The sequence below is a fragment of the Canis aureus genome, chromosome 38 (genome assembly GCF_053574225.1).
Source record: "Canis aureus isolate CA01 chromosome 38, VMU_Caureus_v.1.0, whole genome shotgun sequence".
Lineage (NCBI taxonomy): Eukaryota > Metazoa > Chordata > Mammalia > Carnivora > Canidae > Canis > Canis aureus.
In genome coordinates, this window is record NC_135648.1 from 3,571,750 (window position 1) to 3,597,515 (window position 25,766).

General features: G+C 53.7%; 1 protein-coding gene across 14 annotated transcripts in view; it reads left to right on the plus strand.

Moving 5' to 3' along the window:
• Window positions 1-25,766, plus strand: part of NOS1AP (nitric oxide synthase 1 adaptor protein) — a 277,936-nt gene that overhangs the window by 225,666 nt on the left and 26,504 nt on the right. For all 14 annotated transcript variants that reach the window (XM_077887281.1, XM_077887279.1, XM_077887282.1 and 11 more), the window contains 3 exons: window positions 8,889-8,997; window positions 18,455-18,596; window positions 25,396-25,562. In XM_077887281.1, the coding sequence (XP_077743407.1) occupies window positions 8,889-8,997; window positions 18,455-18,596; window positions 25,396-25,562 (418 nt within the window). The remainder of the gene's footprint in view (window positions 1-8,888; window positions 8,998-18,454; window positions 18,597-25,395; window positions 25,563-25,766) is intronic.

A 25,766-nucleotide genomic window follows, 5' to 3' on the forward strand; every position in this document is an offset into this window, starting at 1 on the left:
GTGGGTAATCGGGGATAGCAGAGAAACCGAGCACCTCTCCCCCGAGTGTCCACTGACCATCTTACCCACGTGAGGATGAATTTATAGGCAACCAGAGAACCAATGAAGGCCTCAAGGCCTTGGGAAAATAGAGTAAGGAAACGCAGAGTTCCTAGGTGGCATCAGTGTGCCATACCACCATCTTCTAGCTGGGTAGAAAGATAACACTACTAATAGGACAACGTAATATTCAGATGATGTGTGACGGTTAGTAATCAGCTAAGTGGACAAGCAGACAATGTAGGAGTTAGGAACCTGGCTAACAGCTGAGGTTCAGACTCTGGCCCAGAGACTATAGTGGGTCGAATTGTCTGCTCGAAAAGATCAGTCCAAGGGGTCACCCTTGATACCCGTGACCGTGACCTTATTTGGCAAGAGGGGCTTTGTGGATGTAATACAGACAAGGTGAGGTCATAGTGCGCCAGGGTGGGCCCCCAATCTCCCTACTGATGTCCTTATAACAAGAGGGGATTTGGAGAGGGAAACACAGAGGATGCACAAAGTCGGGGTGTGGGGGCATGAAGCCCTGGGGCAGCAGATGTGGTGCAGTGGGAAGCCAGAGAGCCCCCAGGATCGCCGGCAGCCACCGGAAGCCAGGAGAGAGGCATGGAAGGGACCCTCCCTCAGAGGAGGAGCCAACTTTGCCAACACCTTGATTTCTGCCCCGCCGACCGCCCCAACTGTGAGAGATTAAATTTTGGTTGTTTTAAACCATCCAGATGTGGTCATTTATGATGACAGCCCTAGGTGACAAACCGACTAGCTGGCTGTGTGATCTTGAGAAGTTGAGCAACCCTTCTGTTCCCTCCTCTCTAGAAGGGTGATAGTCCTAGCACCTACCTCATGAGCTGCTGTGAGGGTTCAATGACTTTTTATATATAAAGCAATTAGAGCATCGCCTGGCACATGGGGGACACACAGCAGATTAGCAAATACTCTGATCAATTTGGTGAAGATTTTTTGAGCCAGGCATGATGCATAAGTCCTTTCATTTGATACTTGATACACGTGACCATCCCATGAACCTCTTCTCGTGCCATTTTGCAGTTGAGGGCACTATGGGTTGGGTCTTAAGTGGCTTGAAGTAGCCTCCACTGAGGCTTTGTGGCTCTGTCACCCTTGTTGTTGTAGGAAATCACAGGGACCTCAGGGTACGTAGAGACATGGGAAGGAAGAGTGTGAACTTTGGATCATGATTTCTTTTGCTTTGGGAAGACAGGTGCCTAACCCATGTCTGCACATACCATTGAAGAAGGGAGGTGTTTCCTGTCTTGAAAGCAAGAGGATCCGTTGTTCACGGAGAAGGGGAGGACTCCCCTCCTTTTCGCTCTGCTCTCTGGCTCTGGAAGGAGAGCGGTTTCTTCAGGAAGCTTGAGTGTCCTCAGAAGGGGAAGGACAAGCTGACCCCAGAAGACATGAACACGCCGAATGTGCAAACTCAGCTAACAGACGCGAGATCGGGGAGAGAAAGAATTGGTGGCCTGCCTAAAGCTTGTTTTGTTTTTTAAGATTTGATTTATTTGAGGGACAGAGAGAGAGCACATGTGCACACAAAAGGAAGGGGAGGAGCAGACTCCCCGCTGAGCAGGGAGCCCGACTGGGGCTCGATCCCAAGACCCCAGGATCATGATTTGAGCTGAAGGCGGATGCTTAACCGACTGAGCCACCGAGGCGCCCCCAACCTTTGGTTTCTGAACGCCGACAGCAGGTGGCAACTATTTGGGGGAATTTGCCAGCATGGGAGAGACGTTAGCCTTGAAGCCTCCGAGGGGATTTTGGCCGAGGGTTGCTGGCCTGGTGTCAGCCTGCATGTCAAGTACCGAACAAGAGGAAATTAGCTTATCGCAGCGCTCGGCGTTTAGAAAGCGCTGTGTGATGCTTTGTGGTTGACTCATGTATAGCAGGGGAGATTTTAGGGGGGACATAGGAAAGAATAGCCGTGGTATGAGCTCGTACCTGACTGAGATAGGCCGTGGGGCCGCCTTAACTGGACTAGCAGAAGAGAAATGTGTGTTCTCCTGACTCGCACTAGATTTTATTTATTTATTTATTTATTTATTTATTTATTTATTTATTTATTTATTTATTTATTTTTAAGATTTATTTACTCATTCATGAGAGACACGCAGAGAGGCAGAGGGAGGAGCAGACTCCTCACGGGGATCCGGATATGGGACTCGATCTCAGGACCCCGGGATCATGCCCTGAGCTGAAGGCAGATGCTCAACCACTGAGCCACCCAGGCGTCCCTCACACTAGATTTTAAAACTCAGTTGATTGCCCATCTCTTACCCTATGTCTACCGTAGATCACAGGAGCAATTTAGACATTTGTATACTTTTATCCCTTGAAGGAAACCTTAGGAAGGGCTCCATGTTTGCATTTCTCCGCCTGCAGTTGAATGGATGGGCTTGCCAGCCCTTCGAGGTGTCTCCTAGCCCGGGCCCCTGGCTCCCCCAGGCTGCGCCGTTGGGGTGCAGGCCTGTGAGGACGCACAGAACGTGGACGGTGTGTCCCAGCGCCTGGGACGGCTGTGAAGTAAGCAGACCAGATCCACCAGGGCCTGGGGGACCATTTCATGAGCTCATCCCCATCCCCCCATGCCAGATAGCAGCCCGAGGAAGCATTTGGGGGAGGCAGGCCTCACATTGAGAATGGCTACAGCGAGGGCTGAAGAAGACAGAAACTGAAGGAATTTGTAATAGAAGAGAACCAGCTGACGTGATAAAGAGCCCCGGGGAATTCAGCGGGACGAAAAGATAATCAGACCAAAGCAATAATAAGAGAGAAAAATGATCACCACGAAGGTCAATTTTATCTAAAGATTGAATTAAAAATAAGAAGCATGGAAAAAGTGTGCCGACCAGGGACAGAGGTGTGGAAGCGTGTGATCGCGGCGGGGCTGCTGGGCAGAGGAAGGCACCTGCGCTCAGGCCAGGCGCCGGGGCTGCGGGGGGGAGCTCACTGCTCTGCATCCTTGTGTGGTTCTGCTAGCAGAGCCCATCGGGCCCCCTCCAAACTACCACCCCACACAAAACTGCCCCCAAGCCCTCGGAGGTTAACACATTCATTTGGAGGAGGGTGGCTGAGCTTCCTAGGGGAGTCCTTGCTCCTGGGGGCAAGAGTCACCCTGGGTCTTCCCAGGACCAGGCCTTCACGGCTGCACCGTCCTCAGCTGGTCTGATGCAGCGGGGCGGGCCTGGCGTCAGTCCATAGTGCTTGTCACAGTGTGTTTTGTTCTTTCCTCAAGGTCTGGCCTTGAGAAGACCCTGCTGGGGGGGGCCTGGCTGGCTCAGCTGGTGGAGCATGGGACTCTTGATCTCAGGGTTATAGGTTCGAGCCCCACACTGGGTGTGACGATTACTCAAAAATCTTTTTTTTTAAAGAAGATCCCACTGGATTTTGTCTCTGCCATTTGCAAGTTACTTGGTAGCTTATCTTTCCAGTCATAGTTCATTTCTCTCTGTCCTGGTGGGGTGTCTCTTGGGTTAGGAATAATACCCATACCTTTGGGGCATCAAGAGGAAAATCTGTGCTGCCTTCTGGCTGGAGACACCCCCTCTCTCACCCTCCAGAGAGATGGTGACATTGGGGGGAACAGTGATGATTTCTCTTTGTTCTTCCACTTGCAGGTTCACAGTTTAAAAGTATTTGTACAGCACATCATGGGGTACAGTCTATTTGCCCATCCACTGTCTCACCCACTCTCTTTGCCCTTCCCAGAACTTTACAACCGCCCTGGAAGATATTTTTATTCTCATTCCAAGGATTGGGAGAACAGGAAAAAAACTGCCCGTGGTCCTGATGCCGGGTCTAGACCCTCTGCTCTGGGATTCCACGCTTTGAGCCGTGGCAGGCGGCCAGCAGGCTGTGAGCAGGACAAGGTGCGGGGCCCTTGTGTGGGACTCCACATCTGTGGGTCTTGCATGGGGGGAGCATGTATGTAGACTCGGGAATCCTTGCTCATGACTTTTCACCTTCTCTGTAGCCAGTAGGTTCCAAAGCCGGCAGGCAGTGCCCAGGGAGATGACAGCAGGACAGAGCCCTAACAGCAGGTTGGGTAGGGGGGTGACCCTGCTGTTTTAGAGGTCATCATATCCAGAGAGAAGGATGGTGACAGTGGGCTGGAGACTGAGAGGCAGTAAAGGATGAGCACTTGAGGACAGAAGTACAACATAAGTGATTCCAGTTGGTCCCAAAAATGTAAGCCCATGGAGAAAAATCATGCGGCTACCCGTATTTTTATATAGTGTTCCTTAAAAAGTACACAGTGCAACAGAGGTTAAAAGCAAGTGTGAGCACAAAGGAGCAGCCACGATGGACCGAGCTATGCTTTGGGTGCAGTGGGCCCTTGGAAAAGGCTGAGGATGAGAGAAATCCCACAGGGGACAGTAGTACGGGACACGGAGAAGTTCCTAAGCCTCACTCTACATCTGTGGATTCCATTTCTCTCTCTCTCTCTCTTCAGTAGAGGATTATCTGATCTTCAAACTAGAAACACCAGAACATGGGTGACTTAAAGCACAGAATGTTTAGGGGCATCTGGGTGGCTCAGTCAGTGAAGTGTCTGCCTTTGGCTCAGGTCATGATCCCAAGGTCCTGGGATTGAGTCCTGCATCAGGCTCTCTGCTCAGTGGGGGATCTGCTTCTCCCTCTTCCTCTACCCCTCCCTCCTGCTCGTGCTTGAGCATGCTCATGCTCGTGCGCGCGCTCTCTCTCTCTCTCATAAATAAAAAGTTTTAAAAAAGAAAACCCAATGTTTAAAAATCATGAGGAAACAGGTGTCCCTCCCTTAAGTGTATCTGGGCCTCGGGCACTTGGGTCTTGGGGTCCTAATGAGATTCTACCACCATAAGTCACAATGAGGATGTGAGAAGATGGCCAGAATGAAACATCCATCCCACTTTTTGGGAAGGAGGAAAATCTGGGTCCAGGGATCACACACTAGTGAACTTGTAGAAGAGATCATTAAGCGGATGGTCCGTGAGAGCTTGGAAGAGGGAGTAGGATCACTAGGAGCCAGTCCTAACGACGGACCATCCAGGTACACTTAGGAAACCTGCCCCGGGAGCAGTCGTGCAGATCGGCTCTGAGCATCTAGGTTGACCACAGTGTGCGGCAGCAGTGAGATGTTATAACTACATTAAAAAAAAAAAAAAACACAATCAAAGATGCCAGGAACATGACTTAGTTCTGTGGCATTGGAAAGAGTCACTGGAGAGTTGGGTATGTGCAGAAAAGGTTGACAAGGAAGAGGGAACTCCTGTTGACTGGGGCAAGCAACCCCGCCATGTGCTGGGCATTGTGTTAAATGTGTGTGTGGGGGAGTGTTTTAATACTTAGTACTGCGAAGAGATTGTTAATGTTCCTATTAAATGAGGGAGAAGGGGGTTACGTCAATGGAGGAGTTGGCCTGAGGTCAACAGCTGGGAAGTGGAAAATGCTAACACTTGAGCCCAGATCTTTCTCACCCATGGCCCCCAGTGCAAGTGCTGGAGCAGTGAGTGATGGAAATGGGTCCGTGTGAGAACTTCGAAAAGAAGGAGTAACATGTCAGCTTAACAGCGAGGGGAGTAAATAGAAGGATGGCAGTGGTTTCCAAATACTCAAGGGGTTGCCCTTTGGAAGAAGGATTAGCTTTATCCTCTAAGGCCCCGAAGGGTGGAAGTAGGGCAGTGGTGTGGAGTAATAAGAGCGTTGACTGTTCGCGGACCCCTTGCTGCTATAAGCTCCTCTCGCTGCGTGCATTCGTTCTCCAGACCCTGAGGGTGAGGTACAGCACTATGATCGTCCTCGTGTTGCTGGCCAAGAACCACAGGGAAATGACGACCAGGATCTCCCACCAGTAAGTGGCCGAGCCCGGGCCTAAGATCTGGGTCTGTCCCACACCCGGGCCAGCACTTTTCAACCATCTCCCTCTGCTGCATTCCTGTGGGTAGATCCTGAATCAACGTAAGCGAGAATTGCCAAGTAATGAGAAGGTCCCGAAGAGGGGGTGCTCTACCAGGGAGTGAGTTGTCTGTCGCCAACAGATCCTGAGCGACGGGGACGCCGGGTTGGGTCCAGACCTGATGACCACGCAAGGTGTCTTTGCAATATTCTATTTTAACTCCTGTGCTCTTGAGAGAAACAAGTTTACTTTAGATTAATAGTCAAGGTGAAGAGGGTGTTGGTGGTGGGCCTGGTGGTTCTTCATCGCTCCGTCAGCCTGAATTCTGTGATAAGCTCCACATGCAGTTTCTCCAGGATCCTGTTTCTATTTCAGTCATTGATGGAACAACCCTTAGAAAAGTCTCTTGTGGGGATCCTTGGGTGGCGCAGCGGTTTGGTGCCTGCCTTTGGCCCAGGGCGCCATCCTGGAGACCCGGGATCGAGTCCCACGTCGGGCTCCCGGCATGGAGCCTGCTTGTCCCTCTGCCTGTGTCTCTGCCCCTCTCTCTCTCTCTCTCTCTGTCTATCATAAATAAATAAATATAAAAAAGAAGAAAAAAAAAGAAAAGTCTCTTGCTATAGCTTTAAAGCATAACCATTCCATTAGCAGGTGAAAATTACAATCCTATGCGTGTTTTAAAGTAAAAACAAGAAATCTGAAGAAATGTGAAAAGGGAGCAAAACTTCACAAAACCTTAGTAATCATTGTTACTACCATCTCACCATACAGTGAACCGCTCTGGTATCCCACCTTTGATAATTGGACTGAAAGCAGGAAATTGTGATACTTTCTGGAAGCAGGGTCAGGACTGCACCAGGCTTGAAGATGAAGAAGGGGAAAAGGCTTTCCTTAGTCACTGGAGCGCTCGTCTTAGCTTCCTCTCCTGCCTCACCCCCGACACACACAGTCACAGTTCTTAGGAAAACCAGGGTATGGAGAAATAAGGGTTCTCAGAACATGTGTCTCAATCTGGAATTTGGGACCTGCGGCCTTACTCGGTTGGATGATTAATTTGTTGGTGAATGAGGTCACATGACAAAACTTTCTACCACTTGATTCTGTGGGTGGACACTTCTCTAAATCTCCAACTTGCTGACTTTTTTGGTTGGAGGTTATTTATCTTTTTTTTTTTTTTTTTTTTTTGGTTATTTATCTTTAATAATGACACATTGGGTCGCAGAGCCATCTCCAAAGAGCCCCGGTCCACGGGGCCTGTGTCCGCACGCCAGCTGGCCTCACATTTGCTGGAAAGGTGCTTTGTCCACCAAGGGAAAGTCAACCTCCGCTCGCTGCCCTTCCTGGCTGCCTGCCGTGTCCGTCCGTCCTGTGGGCCTGCCACTCTTTCATATCCGCTCTGTCCTGTTTTCAATCCAGGTCTTGTTCCCTGGGGCATAGTGTGATAATCAAAAAACTCGAAAATGGAAGGAGTTTTAGGTATGATTCAGCTGAACTAACTGACCTTACTTCCTCGGGCCCAGGGGCGGAGGGGAGCAGTGAAAAACCAGACAGACCGACGTCTCGGGTGCTCACTAATGACAGCACGATGCCTCCTTCCCTCCTCAGCTGGCGTTAGGAATCTTCCGTGGGCCGATTACCGTGCTGGCACTGGGGACACCAGGACGTGGTCCTCTTTCCTTCAGGGAGCCCCAGCGTAAACATCACGGTGCAAGGGCTGTGCTGTGGTCATGGGGAGCCCAGGGGGTGCAGCAGCTCCTATTGGGGGGCAGGAAGGCGCCTCTGAACCGAGTCCTGATGGATTCCAAGGGCGCGTCACCGCGGTGGCAGCGGCAGGTGTATGTAGGCCAGGACTCTGGGGAGAGACGGAAGCGGGAAGGCAGCTGTGCCCAGGAGTTAGGACTTTATGCTGAGGGCAGTAGGGAGCCTTTGAGAAGTTTCTAGAGGGGAAATAGTGAGATGTAGTTTGTGGCTTTAAAAATACCATTTTACTGGCAAGGAGGAGAACGGGTTGGCCACAGGGGCGCTGGGAAGCAGGGAGAGACGCCAGGCGGTTGCAAAACTCTGGGTGAAAAAGGAGGATCTGTGGGCGGCGGTACTGTGGAGGGGGCACGGAACCACGTCTCGAGGCCGTGTCGCACGGACGGCCACCAGGACCAGGCAGGGGGGCCCAGGCTGCTCCCACTTGCAGCTTGCATGGATCCGGGCCCGTCGTCCAGGCCTTGTCTGCCGGAGGATCACCAGGACGCTGATTCAGTGGGGGGCACCATAGGCTGGAGAAGCTTCCGAGACGTTCGGCGAGGGACAGTCTCAAAGGACTGCCGGGGGCGGGGTCCTCAGGCAGCAGGTGCTGAGGAACCGTGGTTGGCCGTCCCTTCCATGTCCCTTTCCTGGAAGCCACCTTAAACAAGCAGGGCCACCTTGTACCTGCATCATTCACAGCCAGTGGACACACGAGGTGTCCTGACATGAGTTCCCCCCACCACGGCGGGCAGAGACACGCGGTCCCCAAGGGGACCTGGGCTTTCTTGCCAGGACCGTCCTCCGTATCCACTTCCCTTCCGGGTGTCCCTCCTGGGCTCTTGGGGTCCTCGGCGACCATCTCGGTTACAAGGCTCTTGAGGAACCGTGTTGGTGAAAGTATGAAGGTACTTCACTCGTTATTTCGGCCTCCCGGTAACCCTGCTGGGGACCCTCAGTGGCAAAGTGGCCGCTATGACTGCAGATCCCCTCCTCTCTCCGCTAAGTGGCGGCCCAACGTGCGTGGGACCAGGTGGGCCCGCTAGATCCTGGGATGCAAGTCGCCAGGTTGTTCCTGGGGCCTGTTGACAGTGCCGCCTGCTTGTGGCTTCACAGGAAGCCGTGAGCGCCGTCCTCGGCGCGTCCTTACACACAGGTTTCCTTGTAGGAGATTCGAACCTAATGCCATCTTTGATGCCTTTTTCTGTTACTCTTCCCATAGGATCTTCTACGTCTCTCACGATTCCCAAGACCTGAAGATCTTCAGCTACATCGCTCGAGATGGCGCCAGCAACATCTTCAGGTGTAACGTCTTTAAATCCAAGAAGAAGGTAAAGGGGCAGTCATCGGTCATTTTTTTATTTTCCTCTGACATGCATACACCTGGAGAGGTCTCCACCATGGGATGAGGGCTCTGGAGCGGGACAGGTGGATCGCCCCAGGAGCGATGCTCACCTTGGCGTGTGGTAGGCAAGAAGCACGGCTGTTGACTTGAGTGACCTTTCGTCATGAGTTTGTATATCGATTGGGGGCCTACAAATCATGACACGTGGAGTGGAGTGTGGACTCCGGCTGCGAGGCTGGTGGCCCTGGGTGGTTATTTTGGGGAAGGTAACCTTGATGCTTGAGGAAATGCAACTTTGGCAGTTGGGCAGGTGGCTTTTTCTATCACTTCTCCAGGAATTTAGCACAAAACTGGGGTTAGAAACCTGGGGTCACCCCCTCCGCGCGCGCCCACCACGAGAGCCCTGAGGCATGTTATGTGGGTCACTGTCCCCTGTGGGTCTCAGCTCCCTTGTCTGTAAAACAAGGAAGAGAGTCAAAAGCAGAGTTTCTTAAAATGTCTCTTGTGAAATATTTACCATCCGATCTGTTCCACGTTAAAACTATCTTTGAATTTGCTTGGAAGTCTTAAAGTTCAAGAAACCCCTTTAACTCTGCTTAACCCAGCGTTTCGCGCACTGATTCAGCCACGGAATCGTGCTTTTGCCATGTAATCTCTGTAATACCCTGCGAACTATTTTCCCCGGAGAAGGGATTTGGAAAACGCTTTATTTGTGCCTCTGAGATTCCATTCAGGTCTGCCGTCCTGGTCACAGACCCACCGAGCGCAGCTTTCTGTGAGGACGACTTCCGAATTCCTTCCTGCGTACCCCTTCCTGGATGCTGTGTGACATCATCTACCGTAAAGCATCTTTAATAGATTTGTAGGCACCTTGTCAAGTGGGCATAAGAAGAATAATACGTGACAGGGTCCAGGTTTACCAATATATGCGTCCAGTCCACCCACCCACCCACCCACCTTGTCTTCATAAGGAGGATCCTACTTTGCTGATTTAGCTGCTTCCTCTATGGAGATTGGTGCCCATGGTCACCTGTTCCCAGGCCTTTTAATGCAAATCATGGAATTTGCATGGAAGGAGCTAGAACTGGAAAGGTAGAAAGGAATGTGCAAGTTGCCAGACTTCACTGCTAGGTAATACAGCACAGCGGGGTGCAAAGTGTGTAAGTGGGGCTAAGCTGAGCTTCGTATCGGAGAGGAGGAGGCAGTGGGAGAGAGAGAAGAGCCAGAGGGGCTGCGGATGAGCACGTAAGGCTTGGGATGCTGAGAGGCTCTTCCACAGCTTTGCAAGATGCAGGGGATCTGGGAAATGCAAAGCGTCCCTGAGAGTTAAGAACTGGATCATCTGTAATGTGCTTTGACAGGTGCAACCAAAAATTACAATCCCCTTTTAATTCACTTTGAGTGGCCCAGCTGTCCAGCTGACGCCAGGTCCGTCCGGGGCCCGGACCACGTGGGCCTGGGGATTTATGACAGCCACAAATGGCACGTTATCGTTTACCAAGTACTTTAGTATTTCATCTTACTTGATCCTTATAAAACCTCTGTGACGGAGTGAAGACAAGTTAAGTTTCACCCCCCGTGTCTCAGATGAGTCAATGGAAGCTCGGAGAGCCGAAACCACCTGCCCACGGTCCCGTGAATAGGCGCTGGCTAGCGTCCGCGAGACGTGCGGAACGAAAGCACTCTGAGCGGCAAGACCTAGGTAAAGGGTATTTGGTTTGCCTTCAGATCGAGCACAGTGGGGGCAACCCGAGTCGGGGGGCAGCACCCACTGGAACTCTCTCTGACCTCCAACTCAAAGCACAGAATTAAGTTCTTTTTACCCAGTGACAAAGGAGTGACGGTCACCCGGCGCCCTATCAATTCAGCTTGCTCCCCGTCTCCTGGCTCTCGGAGCTAATTCGGATCTCTGGCTCTTCTATTTCCCGTGTCGCCTTTCCCCTCACCTGCTGAGACTGTAGCTCTGGGAAGAGTGGGTTCTCAGGCCCTTTGCTGGCCTGCAGCCATGCCGCTGAAGGAACGGTGCCCAGACAGCCTGGCCTGTGAGCCCCGCTGCTGCTGAGCTATGGGGTGGAAGGGCTGGATTCCCAGCCAGTAGAGACGAGTGAGTGGTGCAGGGAAAGCCAGCAGACCTGGGGAGGTGGGGGGCCTGCCTGCAAAGGTTTCGCACACTTCTCCTGGTTAGACTTACCATCTTGTAAGGCACTCTGGGTCTGAGGAGACAGTTAACTTGGGAAAGAGTTTTAATTGGCCGGTCACAGAGGAATACTTCTGAAGTGAGGAGGGCAGGGGAGAGGGACTGTGTGCCCCGGGCAAATGTCCTGCAGGGATGTTTGGGGATAGTTGGAGGTCGACAAGGGGGATCTCTGGACTGGCAGCCAGAAGGCCTAGATGTTCTCCAGAGCCTTCTCGTTGATCATAGTGTAGAAAAACCTCAGAGGAGCGCCACGCTGCGTCAGGGCTTTGGGTGTAGCTGTTCAGACCACGCCATGGCCCCTGTGTGCGGACCCATGACGCGTTCCCCATGCCAGGCTCCTAAGGTGGCTGTCGCCCTTACCTCCCCGCTGGGGAGCAGGGTTGTCTCTCCTGTGGGCTGACAGGATGGGTGAGGGGTCTCCACCTTCCTGCTGGAGGGCCCCTGTGCCTCACTCCGGCACGATCGTGATTCCGTATCTGGATCCTCACACAGGTGGCTCACGCCCGTGGCCAGTGCGGTTGTCCTCTAAGGCTCCCATCAGGAGCTAGCTAGCCAGAGATGGCAGGAAGGTTGCATACCACCTGCTAGCCCTCTAGGACTCTGGGTTACTCCAGTTCTCGCTTCATATGGAGTCCTCTGTTTCGGTTCCCTGCTATGTGCCTGTGACTCTTCTGAACTCTCCGCGTGAGTTACCTTGTTTCGTGCCTGAGGCAGGTGTGGGAGGTAGGTACTCTCACGCTCTTCGTTTTACAGACCGGAAAACAGACGTTTAAGGGACATAAGTCATAATGAGTGGAACTGAACCCGGAGAGTCTGACTCTTAACCACTCCACTTTACTCTTTTCCATCAGGAATTTGCATAATAAGGAGTAGCTTTGGTCTCCAACAACCTATTTGCGATGACAGTCTACAGCACTTGTCATTTGGGTATGGAGAGCTCCTCAACTCTCAATGACCCAAGTCACTCTGACCTCAATTTTCCTTTTTTCTCTCACTATCTGTGTAGGTCAATATCGACTCTGTTGTGTAGTTGGGGAAGGAGAGGGCCCGAGGGAGTAGCTACCATTGGTCACACAGTGAGTCCCCAGGGCCCACTGACCTTAGAACTGGGCTTCCCATCTCCTCACCCAGGAGCTTTGGCCACTAAACCCTGTTACAGGAAAGTCACAAAAGAAGCCTCTGGACTTGAGCTTCCCCAGCCAGCAAGTAAGATGAAAGGCATCTCAGGAATGCAGGTTGTCCTGTGTGAGGTGATCGGATGGATCTTCAGGACCAAGTCCTGTGTGACTGGGAAGGATTGCCAGGATTGTTGGCGGCCTGTGTCTGTGGAAGTGTGGTGTCTGTCCCAGCATCGTGCAGACGACTGCGAGAACGGAAGGCTGGCAGTGGGTCTTTCCCTCGCCCAGAGCATCCAGTGGAGACATTTCCTAACACCACGGCATCCTGTTTCCCCTCCTTGGGGAGGTATAATGATAGTATTCATTTGCAAGGCCTCTTGCCTCTTGCACGGCCTCTTGACCTCTCCTGTGGAGTGGATGTCGCCCTCCTGTCTTTTCCTCCTGGCCCCAGGAGGAGGAGGCTGTCGGCCCTGATTAAGTGTGACTATACTTATTAGCGCATCAGTGCGTGAAGTGTTGGTGATTAACAGAAGCGGCAGGAATCTCCCCGTTATCTTCACGGGCAGCTCCTTGAAATCATCTTGCCTGCAATCACAGCTCAATTGGTTTGGGTTGGGAGAAATTACTTCCTCCCGTAATGCTGTCACCATCAGATTAGGGGCCACAGCTGAGAAGTTTCACTGTCCTTGAGAGCTTGCAGTGGATTTTGAGAGATGACGATAGTCATGTGCTAAACAATAAGTCACTTGCCTGGCCAAGTTTAGGATGAAGGAGAGGAAGGTTCTACGCTTAGAGAAAGAGTCTTAAATGTTGGGGTGATGGGATGGGGTTGGGAGGTCAAAATACAGAAATCCCAGGTCTCAGAACTCATCTGATCCAAACTTCTGGTTATGGATGAGGAACTCAGCACCTGGAAAGGCAAATGAACTTGCTCATGGTCACCTGGGTGGTTACTGTCAGTACTGAGGTTGTAACCCAGCCACCTTTGCTCTATGGTACTGTGGCTCACTGACTAGCAGAGTACAAGGAGGAACCCAGCAGTCTACTGGAAATTTTAAGATCCCCTGTCTCCTGTCAATGTCAAAAGTCACACTCACTTTGAAACTAAGCTTTCTCCATAGTGAGCAATATTCTAGTGTCCCAGGCATTACCTCCATCAAATTATAGATCAAGGCCATCCCATAACCTGCTGGATAGAATCCTCACCCATCTCCCATTTCAGAGACTTCATCCCTTGGATCTTCCTCTGTGTAGAAGTCCAAATATATTTTCTTGCTTCAGCATTGTGAATTCTATACACTGCAGTCATTTAATAGATACAAGCTTAAATCTTTTACTACATTTCAAAAAGGGGGGGAAAACATTAAAGAAACATGATCTTCAGTTCTTTTTTTTTTTTTTTTTTTTTTTGAGACTCTGTGGTAGTTCAGCTCAAGGTAAGGGCACTGGACTTTATTGCTGTGAGAGATGAAAAGAATTAGAAGCCTGGGGGATGCCTGGCTGGCTCAGCTTTAGCGCCTGCCTTCGGCCCAGAGCGTAATCCAGGAGTCCCAGGATTGAGTCCCACATCGGGCTCCCTGCATGGAGTCTGCTCCTCCCTCTGCCTCTGTCTCTGCCTCTCTCTCTCTCTGTCTCTCATGAATAAATAAATAAAATCTTTAAAAAAAAAAAAAAAGAATTAGAAGCCTGGGAGCTGTCCTGGACCTGACTTACTGGACTTCAGTCCCCCAGAATGCCGAAGCACGCGGCGGACAGGTCTCCAGTGTGGGGGGCAGGGGGCGGTAGATGAGAGCAGAGAGAACGGAGACTAATAAGGAGAGCGCCCCACATTTCTCTCTTCTTACCGTTGCCTTCACCATCTTCATCTTCACGACGAGCACCTTACATTCTGGGGCTTCTGCTCATCATTTTCTTTATGTACCTGAGGACTTGTTTTGTCATCTCCAGGAATTGTGATATTGAGCTTTTTCCAGGACAGTGAAATTCGGAACATGCCCAAGGTAGTTCGTTAAGTCAGCTGCAGCATCACACGAATAGCTACCATCCTGCACGTGTGTGTAGCGCCCAGAAGATTCCCAACGGCTACAGGGCCAGCCAACAACAGGGTCGCTTAACGTGGGAACAGAAGATAAAATCATGACCGACTGTCATTTTTCCTTGGATCCCTGGAGTACAGGGGATCAACCTCCTGATTTCCATCTTCCTGAAGCTACCACCGCAGCCTCTTGTGTGCTCTTGAGTAGCCGCCCACTCTCCCTGAGAACATGGTGCTAGTTCACGGTGGCCGCTACGGTTCACCAGGTAGCGACACCCATTAGGCGTGTCGTTGGCACCCACAGTTGGCACACTAGAGAGGACAGCTGTTGGGTGTGTCTTGACCTCTGTGCTGGACTGAGGGAGGGCCTGGGGGCGAGGGAGAAGGAGGCTTTGTCAGCATGAATAAGTAAAATGGTTTAAAGAAGCCATTTGTCCGTGTCATGAGGGTAAGTGGCATCAAGTTGTAAGACCACTTCCTTTCCAGGCCTATTTCACAAAATTGCCTGTGATCGGCCCACGCCTGAGCTGTCGTGCCCCCCATCTGTAGCAGAGAGCCACTGGAGGTTAGATAGTCCTTCCCAGCTTTGAAAACCATCAAAGCAGCCATATCCAGCCTAATCCTGACAACTCAGAGCCCACGAGTGCTTTGGGGTGCTGATGGAAAAATGACTTTTGGACAAGAAGATTCGATCCACGTGGCCAAGGGTCTTCAGAGGGCTTAGGTGAAACTAAACTGGATTCGTGCAGAAATAACGCAGTTACAGAGATGCTTTTGAAAAAGCTAGTCGATTCCAGAGAATGGCCAGTTTCTCCAACTGGACAAGGCTGCCTTCCCAACGTGCCACTTGTTTGTTCTGCTTTGTACCCGGCTGCCTTCACATCTTGAAATCTCCGCTTTGATTTCCAAAGGCCTGTTTGTGGTCATGAGATGTAAGCAGCGCCTTGTGACCTATGGGGACCTATGAAAAGGGTTCTTTTGAAAGCCGCTTTTAGCGAGAGTTCTCCCTCGTGGGCTTAGACTGGGCTTATTAGCTATTAAGTCTTAGCATGTGTGAGTCCTGCATTCCAAGGCGGCAGGCAGAACCAGTTTTGCTTGGAAGGCCAGAAGGCCCGGGCCCTGGGCGGGGTAGACCCAGCAGGCGGGAGCCAGCATGGCTGTGCAGAGAGCAGATGGCACCAGTGGCGGGAGGGACAACCCTGCCAGGTGCAGGCTGGCCCTCCTCACCACCTTCGAGTAATTTCTCCCGATGAGGTCCTTACATAGGAATCTACCAAAAGTAGACTCTTCAGCAGTGAAGGGAGGCAAGCCTATAAGGTCAGAGGACACCTGAACTCACACAGCCTTTTCTGAGAATTAGGAGCCATCTGACCTCTTCCAACTCCAAGAGTGGTGAGCGGGGAGGCCGGTTCTCATAAGTGTTTGTGGTCATCCTGTAAAGCGGGTCACCGCGTAGCTTGATTCCACGTTCACGTTCGGAGGGCTCTTTGTGGAACATGCCACCGTGTCCCTTTACTGTAAGTGAAAATATAACATACGTGGAAGAGGAGCAAAGCACAAACTGAAAGGAAACCGGTTAGCGTGAATGTGCACATCTAGGACCCTAGGCCGACAATTTCCTCATGGTGGAAACCATTGCCCTGGTGCGGACTGAAGACCATCTGGCCCAGGGCTGCTCCTCTATTGCGAGCTGTGGGGAGAGAGGGTGGTTCAGCCGCCTTGATGCTCACGTACATAGGAAGATGCAGTTCTCTCAATATCTTTATGTCTCTGAAGTTGATAAAGTAAGCTCAGCCTTTCCTATTTATTTTTTTAAGACTTTATTTATCTATTCATGAGAGACACAGGCAGAGGGAGAAGCTCCCTGAGGGGAGCCCAATGCGGCACTGATCCCAGGACCCCAGGATCACGCCCTGAGACAAAGGCAGACACTCAACCACTGAGCTACCCAGGCATCCCTTATTTTCTGTCTTTATTGCCTTTTGGCACCAAAACCTGTTTCTGAGCACTCGGTGTACGCCAAGCACCGTGGGAGGTGCTCTCCTGCATGCTAGCCGGATACGTGCCCCTGTGTGTCGGAGGAGAGGTTGTAGACATCGCTGATTCACTCTCTCAGCTGACGTCACAGAGGTGTCCCTAGAACAGCTGTCACGAAGGGCGGGCAGTAAGGAGTGGGAGCCTGAGGCGAGGAGCCTCACCCCCATTCCATTTCCAACACGGGGGGAGGCAGGATGGGCGAACCCAAAGCCTACATCTTCTGCGTCTTCAAGGAATCAGAGGGGAGGGTCAGCTGCTTATGACAGTGAGTGTACTGACATGGAAACAGGAAGCACGAAGACTACCAGGGATTGACACCAGGCCCCCTTCCTCCAGCCATCTTGAGCCTGTAAATAATTGGTTGAAACCGATCAGGATGTTCCCTCTGTTTGTCCTTGATAAAGGCGGCAGAGACGTGAGCCGTAGTCTAGGTTCTTCAGATGTGTGTTCCACCGTCCAGCTGGGGATGCGTGAGAAATGCAGGTGCATGGGGCGCCTGGGTGGCTCAGTCGGTTGGGCATCCAACTCTTGATTTCAGCTGAGGTTGTGATATCGGGATGGTGGGCTCGAGCCTCGCCTAGGACCCCCTGGTCAGCGGGGAGTCTGCTTCTCTCTCCCTCTGTGCGCAAGCGTGCACTCTCTCTTTCTCTTTCTCAAATAAATAAATCTTTAAAAAAAGAAATGCAGATCCTCTAAAAAGTCACTTCCTGTTGGATTTAAATCTGAGTGCTCCCTTTTGAAGAGAAGATTAGAACTCCTGTCCCAGCCCTGTCTAATCCTATAGATTAATGCAGGGGGGCGGGGACACTTGTTCGAGGGCCTTTCAACTTTTAGCATCATCCTCAAAGCTAGTTAGGGACACTGGGCAGGGATGGTGGAATTTGTCACATGTCCTCCCTAGGGGACCCTGAGGTTTGAGAGCCGCAGATACTGTAGTGAGTGTGGAACGTGACCAGGTGACACAGCTGACCTGGAGTCAGGTCATCCACAATGTAGCTGATCCCAGACATAGGCACAGGGTGACAGCCATGGCTAGATAAGCCGCTGCCTGTGGTGGCGGGATGTTTGGGGACCCCTGGGGACCGAGAGCTGAGCTCACCCAGCCCACGTGCATAAACTCTTCCTAGCTTGTACTGGACTCAGGCTTTGGAAGAAAATGAAAGCTGACTGAGGATACAGTCCATGAACTCCCCACCTTGGAGACCAGGCCATGAACCGAGAACCGTGGCTGTGGTTCTTCCTCTCAGCCTGCGTGGGTCAGACTTGAGACTGTAGGGGAAGAGGCTTCTTCGTCCCGTCTCCTCCTCTCCGAGTTAAGAAGTGGAATGCTGAGAGCTAGGGTCAGGCTCTATTCTTGGGCTGTGAAATAGCTCCTCAGTGCCTCCTTACCCCCCGACCTCTGCCCCAACAGAGAAAGAAAGAAGGTAAAACAGAAAAGAGAAAGAGCCGAAGAACAGAGCCGAGTGAGCAATGAGCGATGTCTTTAGGGCGAGATTGGAAGGCCCGCCTTGGTCAAGCTCGCGGCCCGTGGTGGTCCGGGGACTTGGATGCTGGGCTTTGCTGGCTCTGCTGTTGAGATGGCGGCTTCCCAGCCCTGTTCCCCCATGACCCCGGGGCTGGGGCACCAGGGAGATGCCCCGTTTCCAGCAGGAAAGAAGTGATGGCTGAGTTTCTTGGAGTGTGGTGAATGCATCCAACATTTGACTGTGGTTGGCCAAGGACTTGGAAGTATTGCGACCACTTTTGTTATACCTGAGAGGAAGCGTGGGCTAAGTCCAGAATTGGGGTATTTGCTGTCTGTCCTTCCAGTGGACTTACTGTTGCAGAACTGTGGTCAGTTTCTACTTTCAGGGCCATCTCAGGAAAAAGATCTCCGCCCTATTCTTTGTGAGCATGTGGACATCAGAGCGACATTTGGTTTTTCCAGCTCTTTGTTTGCCCCCTGAGTTTCTGTCCACACAGGACCTGGCATGTCCTCTCCCATCCATCACCTTTCCTGGGCCCTTGCAAAGGGTCACCACGCCCCTCAGTTGCTCATCTCCTTTCCCCTTCCCAGAGCCAAGCTATGCGGATCGTCCGGACAGTCGGGCAGGCCTTCGAGGTCTGCCATAAGCTGAGCCTCCAGCACACGCAGCAGAATGCCGACGGCCAGGAGGATGGAGAGAGCGAGAGAAACAGCAGCAGCTCGGGGGACCCAGGTAGGCACCTGCGCAGGTGGGCACGGAGGGATGCAGGGGGACATCCATCAGGGGAGGGTGCATCCAGGCTTGAGCACGCAGACCCTTGGTTTTCATTCTGGTGGCACCAGTTCCCTGGCTGTGTGATTTGGGGGCAAGTTTATAACCTCTCTGGGCCTTCGTTTCCTCTTTGGAAGAAAACAGGAATAAAGCAGTGTCCGCCTCATAGGATCACTGTGACAATGGATGAGCAGATACATGTGAAATGCCTGGCACGTAGCAAACACCAGATACGTGTTAGCTTTTATTATTTTAACACGAATATGGAAAAATAAGAATAGAAAATTTTCTGGAAAAGATGGGAGTGATGACAGATGAGTGGCTTTGCAGACAGAAGAACGTCAAGCCATACTAGGTAAAACCGTACCGATGAGTGAATGTGTCCCTGGATGGATCAGAACAGAAAGCTCAGACCCAGACCCAGACACATAGGACATAGGATGTTATTCTAGATGTTGCTGTGAAGGTATTTTTCAGATGAGATTAACATTTAAAAAAAAAAGATGTTGTTTAATTATTTGAGAGACAGAGAGGGAGGGTGAGTGGGAGAAGCAGCCTCTCCACTGAGCAGGGAACCCAGCGTGAGGCTAGACCCCAGGACCCTGGGATCGTGACCTGAGCCGAAGGGAGATGCTTCGCCGACTGAGCCAGCCAGGCGCCCCAAGATTAATATTGAAATCAGGAGGCTTTGAGTAAAGCAGAGCCCCCTCCATAATGTCGATGGGCCTCAACCAATCAGTTGAAGGCCTTAATAGAGCAAAGAGGGAGTGCTGCCAGCGGATGGCCTTTGGACTTGGGCTGCCTCTCTTCCCTGGGTCTCTCGCCCGCCTGACAGATTTTGGACTTGCCACACCTCCATGATCACACGAGCCAGTTCCTTGCCATGTGTATGTGTATTTTTGTGGTGCAATATACATCACTCTGCAGGGCTGCGTCACTTACACAAGGAGGGGGCAGGCCCTGTCACTTGCCCGCTCTGCAGGGATGCCAGGAGGCTATACAGAAAGCACATCCCAGCCATGGGTGACCCCCTTAAGAATACACTCTCCACTCTCTGACGTCTTAACCTTTGAAGAAACAACACCGGACTGGATGTTTGCTCACGTAGAACGTCCTAGGGACGGTGGTACGTGGGGGAAGCCAGGTCGCCGAGGTCTCATGTATATTAATGTTATTTGAGAAAACTGTCCCCAAAAAGGTGGTAAGAGGAGAGGTGCCGTGGCTGGCGGGCCCATTGCTGCGATGCTGACCATCTGCTACAGCTGGGTGGCCACAGCCACGGTGGTCTCAACCTCACAGCCACCGTCACCATCAGCTCTCTGCTCGCCCCAAGGCCCCGCTCCCACATCTCCAACCACTCCCTGTCCCGATGGCCCTCATTCTTAGCAACACGTCCTGTTCTCTAGCTTTTGTATTCTAGAAATATAGCTTATTACCTGTGATCTACAAAATACGTGTTAATCGCCTGTTGACACAGCCATGAGGTTAAGTTGTGGGGGTGTCAGACATTACACGTGGATTTTCAGCTGCATGGGGTGGTCGGAGCCCTGACCCCCATGATGTTCAGGGGCCAACTGTACTCAGATACACATGACACATGAGCTAGTTTTGTGGCTCTGGGTCTGGCGTGCCCGACCTGCCCCATCTCTGCAGGGCAGGAGGTAGACAGGAGCATCTCTCAGGTCCCGTTGGCTTTAGGGCAGGTCTGAGTCAAATCACTAGGGTGCCCTCTGATTGCAGGGTTTCTCGCACGGGGCTAAGCCTACTTTGAGCACCAGCATCTGGGATGCCACGGGTCTGGGCTGGGCAGCCTTTCTTCCTCAAGGAAACCTGCTTACTGCCCAGCCCCATAGTCCTTTCCTATTTCTTTCCAGCCCCACTTGCTTGTTCATGGGCCGTCAACCACGAGGAACACGTCTCTTCTTTCCATAAGTGCCTCCCCCAGGGGCCTTTATTGACCGCGTTAGGATTTTTGTCTGTGACGGGGCACCTTGGGGGCACCACAGTAGAACTGCTGGTTGCGGTGTGCATGTGCGTTTTTTTTTTTTTTCCCCAAGAATCTTGCTTCCACATTAGTTAGAGAGCTTTCCATTTACTGCAGCGTTTATCTTTCCGCTGGAGCCGCCCCCATGGGATGGGACGGCAGGCCCGCCACTGTGCCGGGGGACCCGTACACTCGGAGGACTTGGACGGCGCACAGGCTTTGGTGTCTTTGATGCCAGCCCATCGCCAGCTGGGTTCCAGCCATGCTTTTCAGACGGCATTCACCTTCACCGTGCGCGCCGCCTCCCCCGCCCGCCCCCGTTCTTTCCACGGTTCCCTACCCTCGGGGAGGTTTGTCTTTTGTACGTTCTGGCAGCGGCCACCCTGGGCCATCCCTGGGGCTCCGAGCCAGGCGGGGCCGCTGCTGCCCTTCCCCTCTCCTTGCTCTTGGCCTTGTGTGCTTTCTTGGACTCCTGGAGAGGGTTTCCCGGGAGCGGTCCCGTTCCCCCAGAGGCATCCTCCTCCCACGGCAGCCATCCGGCGTGGGCAAGGGCCCGGAGCCCTTTGGCAGAATAGAGCTGCTTGGAAAGGGAACTGGCCATCGAGACGGGGAGCGGTGGACTGGGGGCTGCCTGCTGTGTACCTGCTGACCTGGACGTGGTGCTGGTGCAGACCTGGAAGCGCACTGCCAGGTCCCGCCGCCCCTGCTTCTCCATCCCCAGGGACCGCTGCCCCGTCCTTTGTTCTCCCTGCGTCCTCCGGCGACAGGTGTTTGTCTCCTTCCCCCGTGTGCCAGGCTCGATTCTGGGTAAACCGTGGGCAACCGAACGGGCCCCCGATACCTCGCTCATGGGTACAGACCTGTGACAGATAGACAAGATCATCCGAGAGCAAAGTGGGGGGAGCAGGGAAGACGAGGAGGGACAGTGGGCCACAGGTGGGGGCTGCGAGCTGGGGGTCGGGGGCAGCAGGTGCCACCGCGGTTCCGAGCACCGGGCCTGGAGCCGCCCCCGCGCCCTCCTTCCCCACCGTGTGCCTCGGTTTATCTGTCAGTGCCCCCTGAGGGCCCTTCTGAGGATGCACGATTATACAGGTGAGACCCCGCAAAGGAGCGCCTGGCCTGTAGGACGTGCCGTATACATTCAAGCTGTCACTCTTGCGGTTTTGAGGCCTAAAAGTGGCCACTTCCAGCCCTTCGTCACTGAGCGGATAACCTCTCGTGCTTTTACGAACCCATTTTGTCACCGTGTAATCGACGTGGAGAAAAGCCATGCGCTGACCCAGCAGCAGCTGGGCGCTGAGCCCCTGGCGCCGGCCGGGCCCCCCAAACCCTCGAGAGCAGCCTTCCACGGTTCCTCCCCTGGCTGCTGGGGTCACCCGGCTCGGCCTGGCCACCGCAGGCCACGTGCCCGGCCTCCACCCGTGGCCAGAGCCCTCCTCCCGGCCGGGACGACCCTTCACCTGCTTCCTGAGCGCCAGGCCACCACCGCTGTCCGCGCCCGGAGGTCACCTGAGCCTTCCGCCAAGGCTGACTCCTTCCCCACTGCACACAGATAAGGTCAAGCCTTTCTCATCTTCAAAACAAAACCACATCCAGCTTTATCTCTTTCCCTCATCGTTGGGCTTCTTGCCGGATTCATCTGCACTCGTGCAGCTTCTTCCCTGCACCCCCGCCCCCCATTATCCCTTCAGCCTCCAGGGATGTGGCGTCTGCTGCCTGCCAGCCCTTCTCGAGACCACCAGTCAAGGTCACCGAAGGGCCCCTCGCTAGCAAACGGACAGCCCTCTGTGCCCGGTTCAGCACGGGCGGGGGCACCTCCCATATGCACGCACACACCACCTTGCCTTTTTTTTTTTTTTTTTTTTAATCTCCTCCTCACTTTGCAACATCCATTGCATCTCTCCCGGGCTCCATCCCTGCTGTTCTTTTCTGACTTCCATGGTTTCAACTGATGTTTCTTTCCAGGCCAGACCTTGCATCCAACAGCTGATTGTATCTCCACTTGGCTGTTACAGACCTTGTGATTCCAGCAGGTTGAAAACCCAGCGTGTCCTCTTACCCACAACTCTGTTCCTCCTCCTCCTCTTCTTCTTCTTCTTTTTTTTAATTTATTCATGAGAGACACAGGCAGAGGGAGAAGCAGGCTCCCTGCGGGGAGCCCAATGCAGGACTCGATCCCAGGACCCCGGGGTCACACCCTGGGCTGAAGGCAGACGCTCAACCGCTGAGCCCCCAGGTGCCCCTACTCTGTTCCTCTTGAAACCTCCCGACCAGGTCCCCTAATTCAGAAATTTCAGAACTCCTACGCATACTCCCCTCCCCACTGCTCTCCGTCCTCCCCCACCACAGTTTGTCACCCTGTCGTGTGATTGCTGCCCCCCCTTTCAAATCTGTTCCCTCCTCTGCTGCTGCCACCCCCTTGGTGTCAGCCCTCCTCCTTCCCACCTGGGGTATTGCTTTCTCTGTCGTCCTTCTAGATCTATCCTCCACATCGTCTCTGGGGTTGAAATGTGAAAAGATGAAAATCCCTTGGTATGACTTGCCTGCTTGCGCTCTGTCAAGATAAAATCCCGAGCCCTCCTGCTTGGGTCCCTCCATACAGAGCCGCTGGCTGTGTCTCTGCCCCCCGCCTGCAGTGACTACCCCCTGCCCCCGTGCTCCCCGCCCCGCACCCGCTTCTCCACCTGCCTTAGCTGCTGAGCCTTCTCAGGCGGCGTTGGCCCTAACCGCCCTCTGGTTAGCTGTCGCCCCGCACCCGCGACAGCCCCCACTGAGGGGCCCCGGGCTCCTGCAGCGTCCTGCTGCCTCGTGTGTTTCCTCCATCAGGCTGGGGAAGCCTTTGCTCACTTATCCTTACACGCCCGGCGGGTCTGTCACATACAAGTGCTTTACAGATTCTTAACCGAGTAAATGAAATCGGGTCTGCCCGGCGGTTCCTAGAGTTGAGTTCATCCCGGGTGGAAATAGGCTCAGCGGTTCAGAAAGCAGCGCTACCCCCACCCCGAGCCTCTTCCAGGTGCGCGGCTCCCTCTTCCAGGGGCGACTGCGGCGTGCCCGGGGTTGCTGAGGGTTTTGCATCTCGACTCTCGTCCTTTAAGCTTCTTGGTGCCAGGAAAGTTGCAAATACGACATCACCACCCCCTTGTCGGTCAGGACTGAGGAAGCCCGCTCGCTGTGGGCGCACCGTCTAGGCCTTGGCTTACCGGAGACGCCAACAGGCACGGCGTCCAGAGCCCTCGTGGCTCTGACAGGTCTGCTGCCGTACTGACCCCCCCTTTAGCCACAGGTGAGGTCCAGGACATCAGACGCCATCATCCGAGAGCCCACGGGGTGGCAGGGAGTCTCTCAGCAGCCCCGTGGCTTGTGAGTCCCCTTCCTTGGCCTTGGTTTGGGACCTCCCGTCGCCCACGCTCGGAGGCGGAGGAGTCTGGCTCCCTGAGAAGCAGAGCCGGAACCTGAGAGTTTCTGATCCTCCCAGACTTCTGGCTTGGGCGTCTCCAAACACTGTGTGTGTTTAGGGACTCCAGGATGGGGGTGGGGGGCAGCCCCCTCCCCTGTCATGACGCGATTTTCCCTTGTTAGTGCTTATTGAATACGTTCCCCGTGCCAGACCCCTGGGAAACAGGAGTGAGACCCAGCCCGGGCCTCAGGACTGGGGGAGGGGGTGCAGCAGAAGGCCAGGCGCCCAATGCCAGGTGCACCCACAGACGGATGCTGGGGACCTGCTCACGCACCTGCGTCTCACCCTGTTTGTCTCCACACTGGCACAGAGCATCCATGCGTACGTTGTAGCCCCATCCACCTGCTGAAAACTAGCCACGAGCCAGCCCTCTGTGTCACAGGCCAGCGTCGTGGCCACCGGGAAGGCCCCTTCCGGTCGCGGGGCTGTGGTGGGAAGCAGCCTGCCCTCTGCGCTCCTGCCCGCTGCTCGCTCCCTGCCGGGCCGAGTCCCAGGTCCCCGAGCAGCGGGAGGGAAAGCCAAGCACCCCGTTGCCTTTCCGAGCACTGGGCTTGCTTCCCTGGATGACTCTTGTGAGTTTGCACAGGAGACATGTTAGGACTATTTGTTCCAGGGGCACCTGGCTGGCTCGGTTGGTAGAGCGGGCAACTTTTGATCTTGGGGTGGTGTTCAAGCCCCATGCCGGGTATAGAGATTACTTAAATAAATAAATATTAAAAAAAAAAAAAAAAAAGCAGTAGTAGTATTTGTTCTGCAAGGCAGGGCCTCAGCTGACCCAGGCCTGGCTGCTCCGGGAGGGAGCTGGCTCCCCGCGTTTCCTGCTGACGTGAGCCCTGTTCCATTTTACCCTCGGTTCTTGGTTTCCAAAATCTTTTCAGCAATCTTAGTTGAGTATAGTAGTAGGGAGCCTAACGCCAAACGTAGAGAAAGGAAGATCGCTCCCAGGAAATGCCAGGGAATCGCCAGGGTTTCATAGAATCAAGAGGCAGAAAGGAACCGGGGATGAAGGGACTTGAGAAATGGCAGGACTTTCATGCCTATGCTGAGCGCAGCTGCCGCCTCCAGTGGGGAGGCAAAAAGTGGGGTGTAGACGGTGGGCGGGGCTCGAGAGCCAGCCACCCCTCTTGCCCCCCAGCGCTGCTTCCCGCCGCAGGCCCTTTCCTGACCTCCGTGCTTGGCCCCAAGGTCGGAGCCCGGCTCCGCGGGGTGCGGGCCTCGGATCTGTCACATGCCCCCTCCCCGGGGTGGGCTGGGCAGCGCGGACCAAGTTCTTGGCGGCGCTCCCCATCCCCTCCGTCCCCTCTGTCCCCCCGCAGGCCGCCAGCTCCCCGGGGCCGAGAGGGCGTCCACGGCCACCGCAGAGGAGACGGACATCGATGCGGTGGAGGGTCCGCTCCCCGGGAACGACGGCCTGGAATTCAGCCGAGGGGTCACTGACCTTGATGCCGTCGGGAAGGAAGGAGGTTCCCACCCGGACCCTAAGGTAGGCGGGGGTGACCCGTCCCATGGGATGCATGCCCTGCGGAACGGCAGGTGCTGCGGCCTTGGCCGCTCTGAGTCCCGTTGTCGCCTGTGTCACCCGTGCGGGGTCAGCTGCAGAGTGAGGAGTGTGGGGTGGCAGGGGCAGGTTTCTGCTCCTCTGCGGGGGGTGGGGGGGGCACTTGGGACATGCGGTGTGGCACTGGAG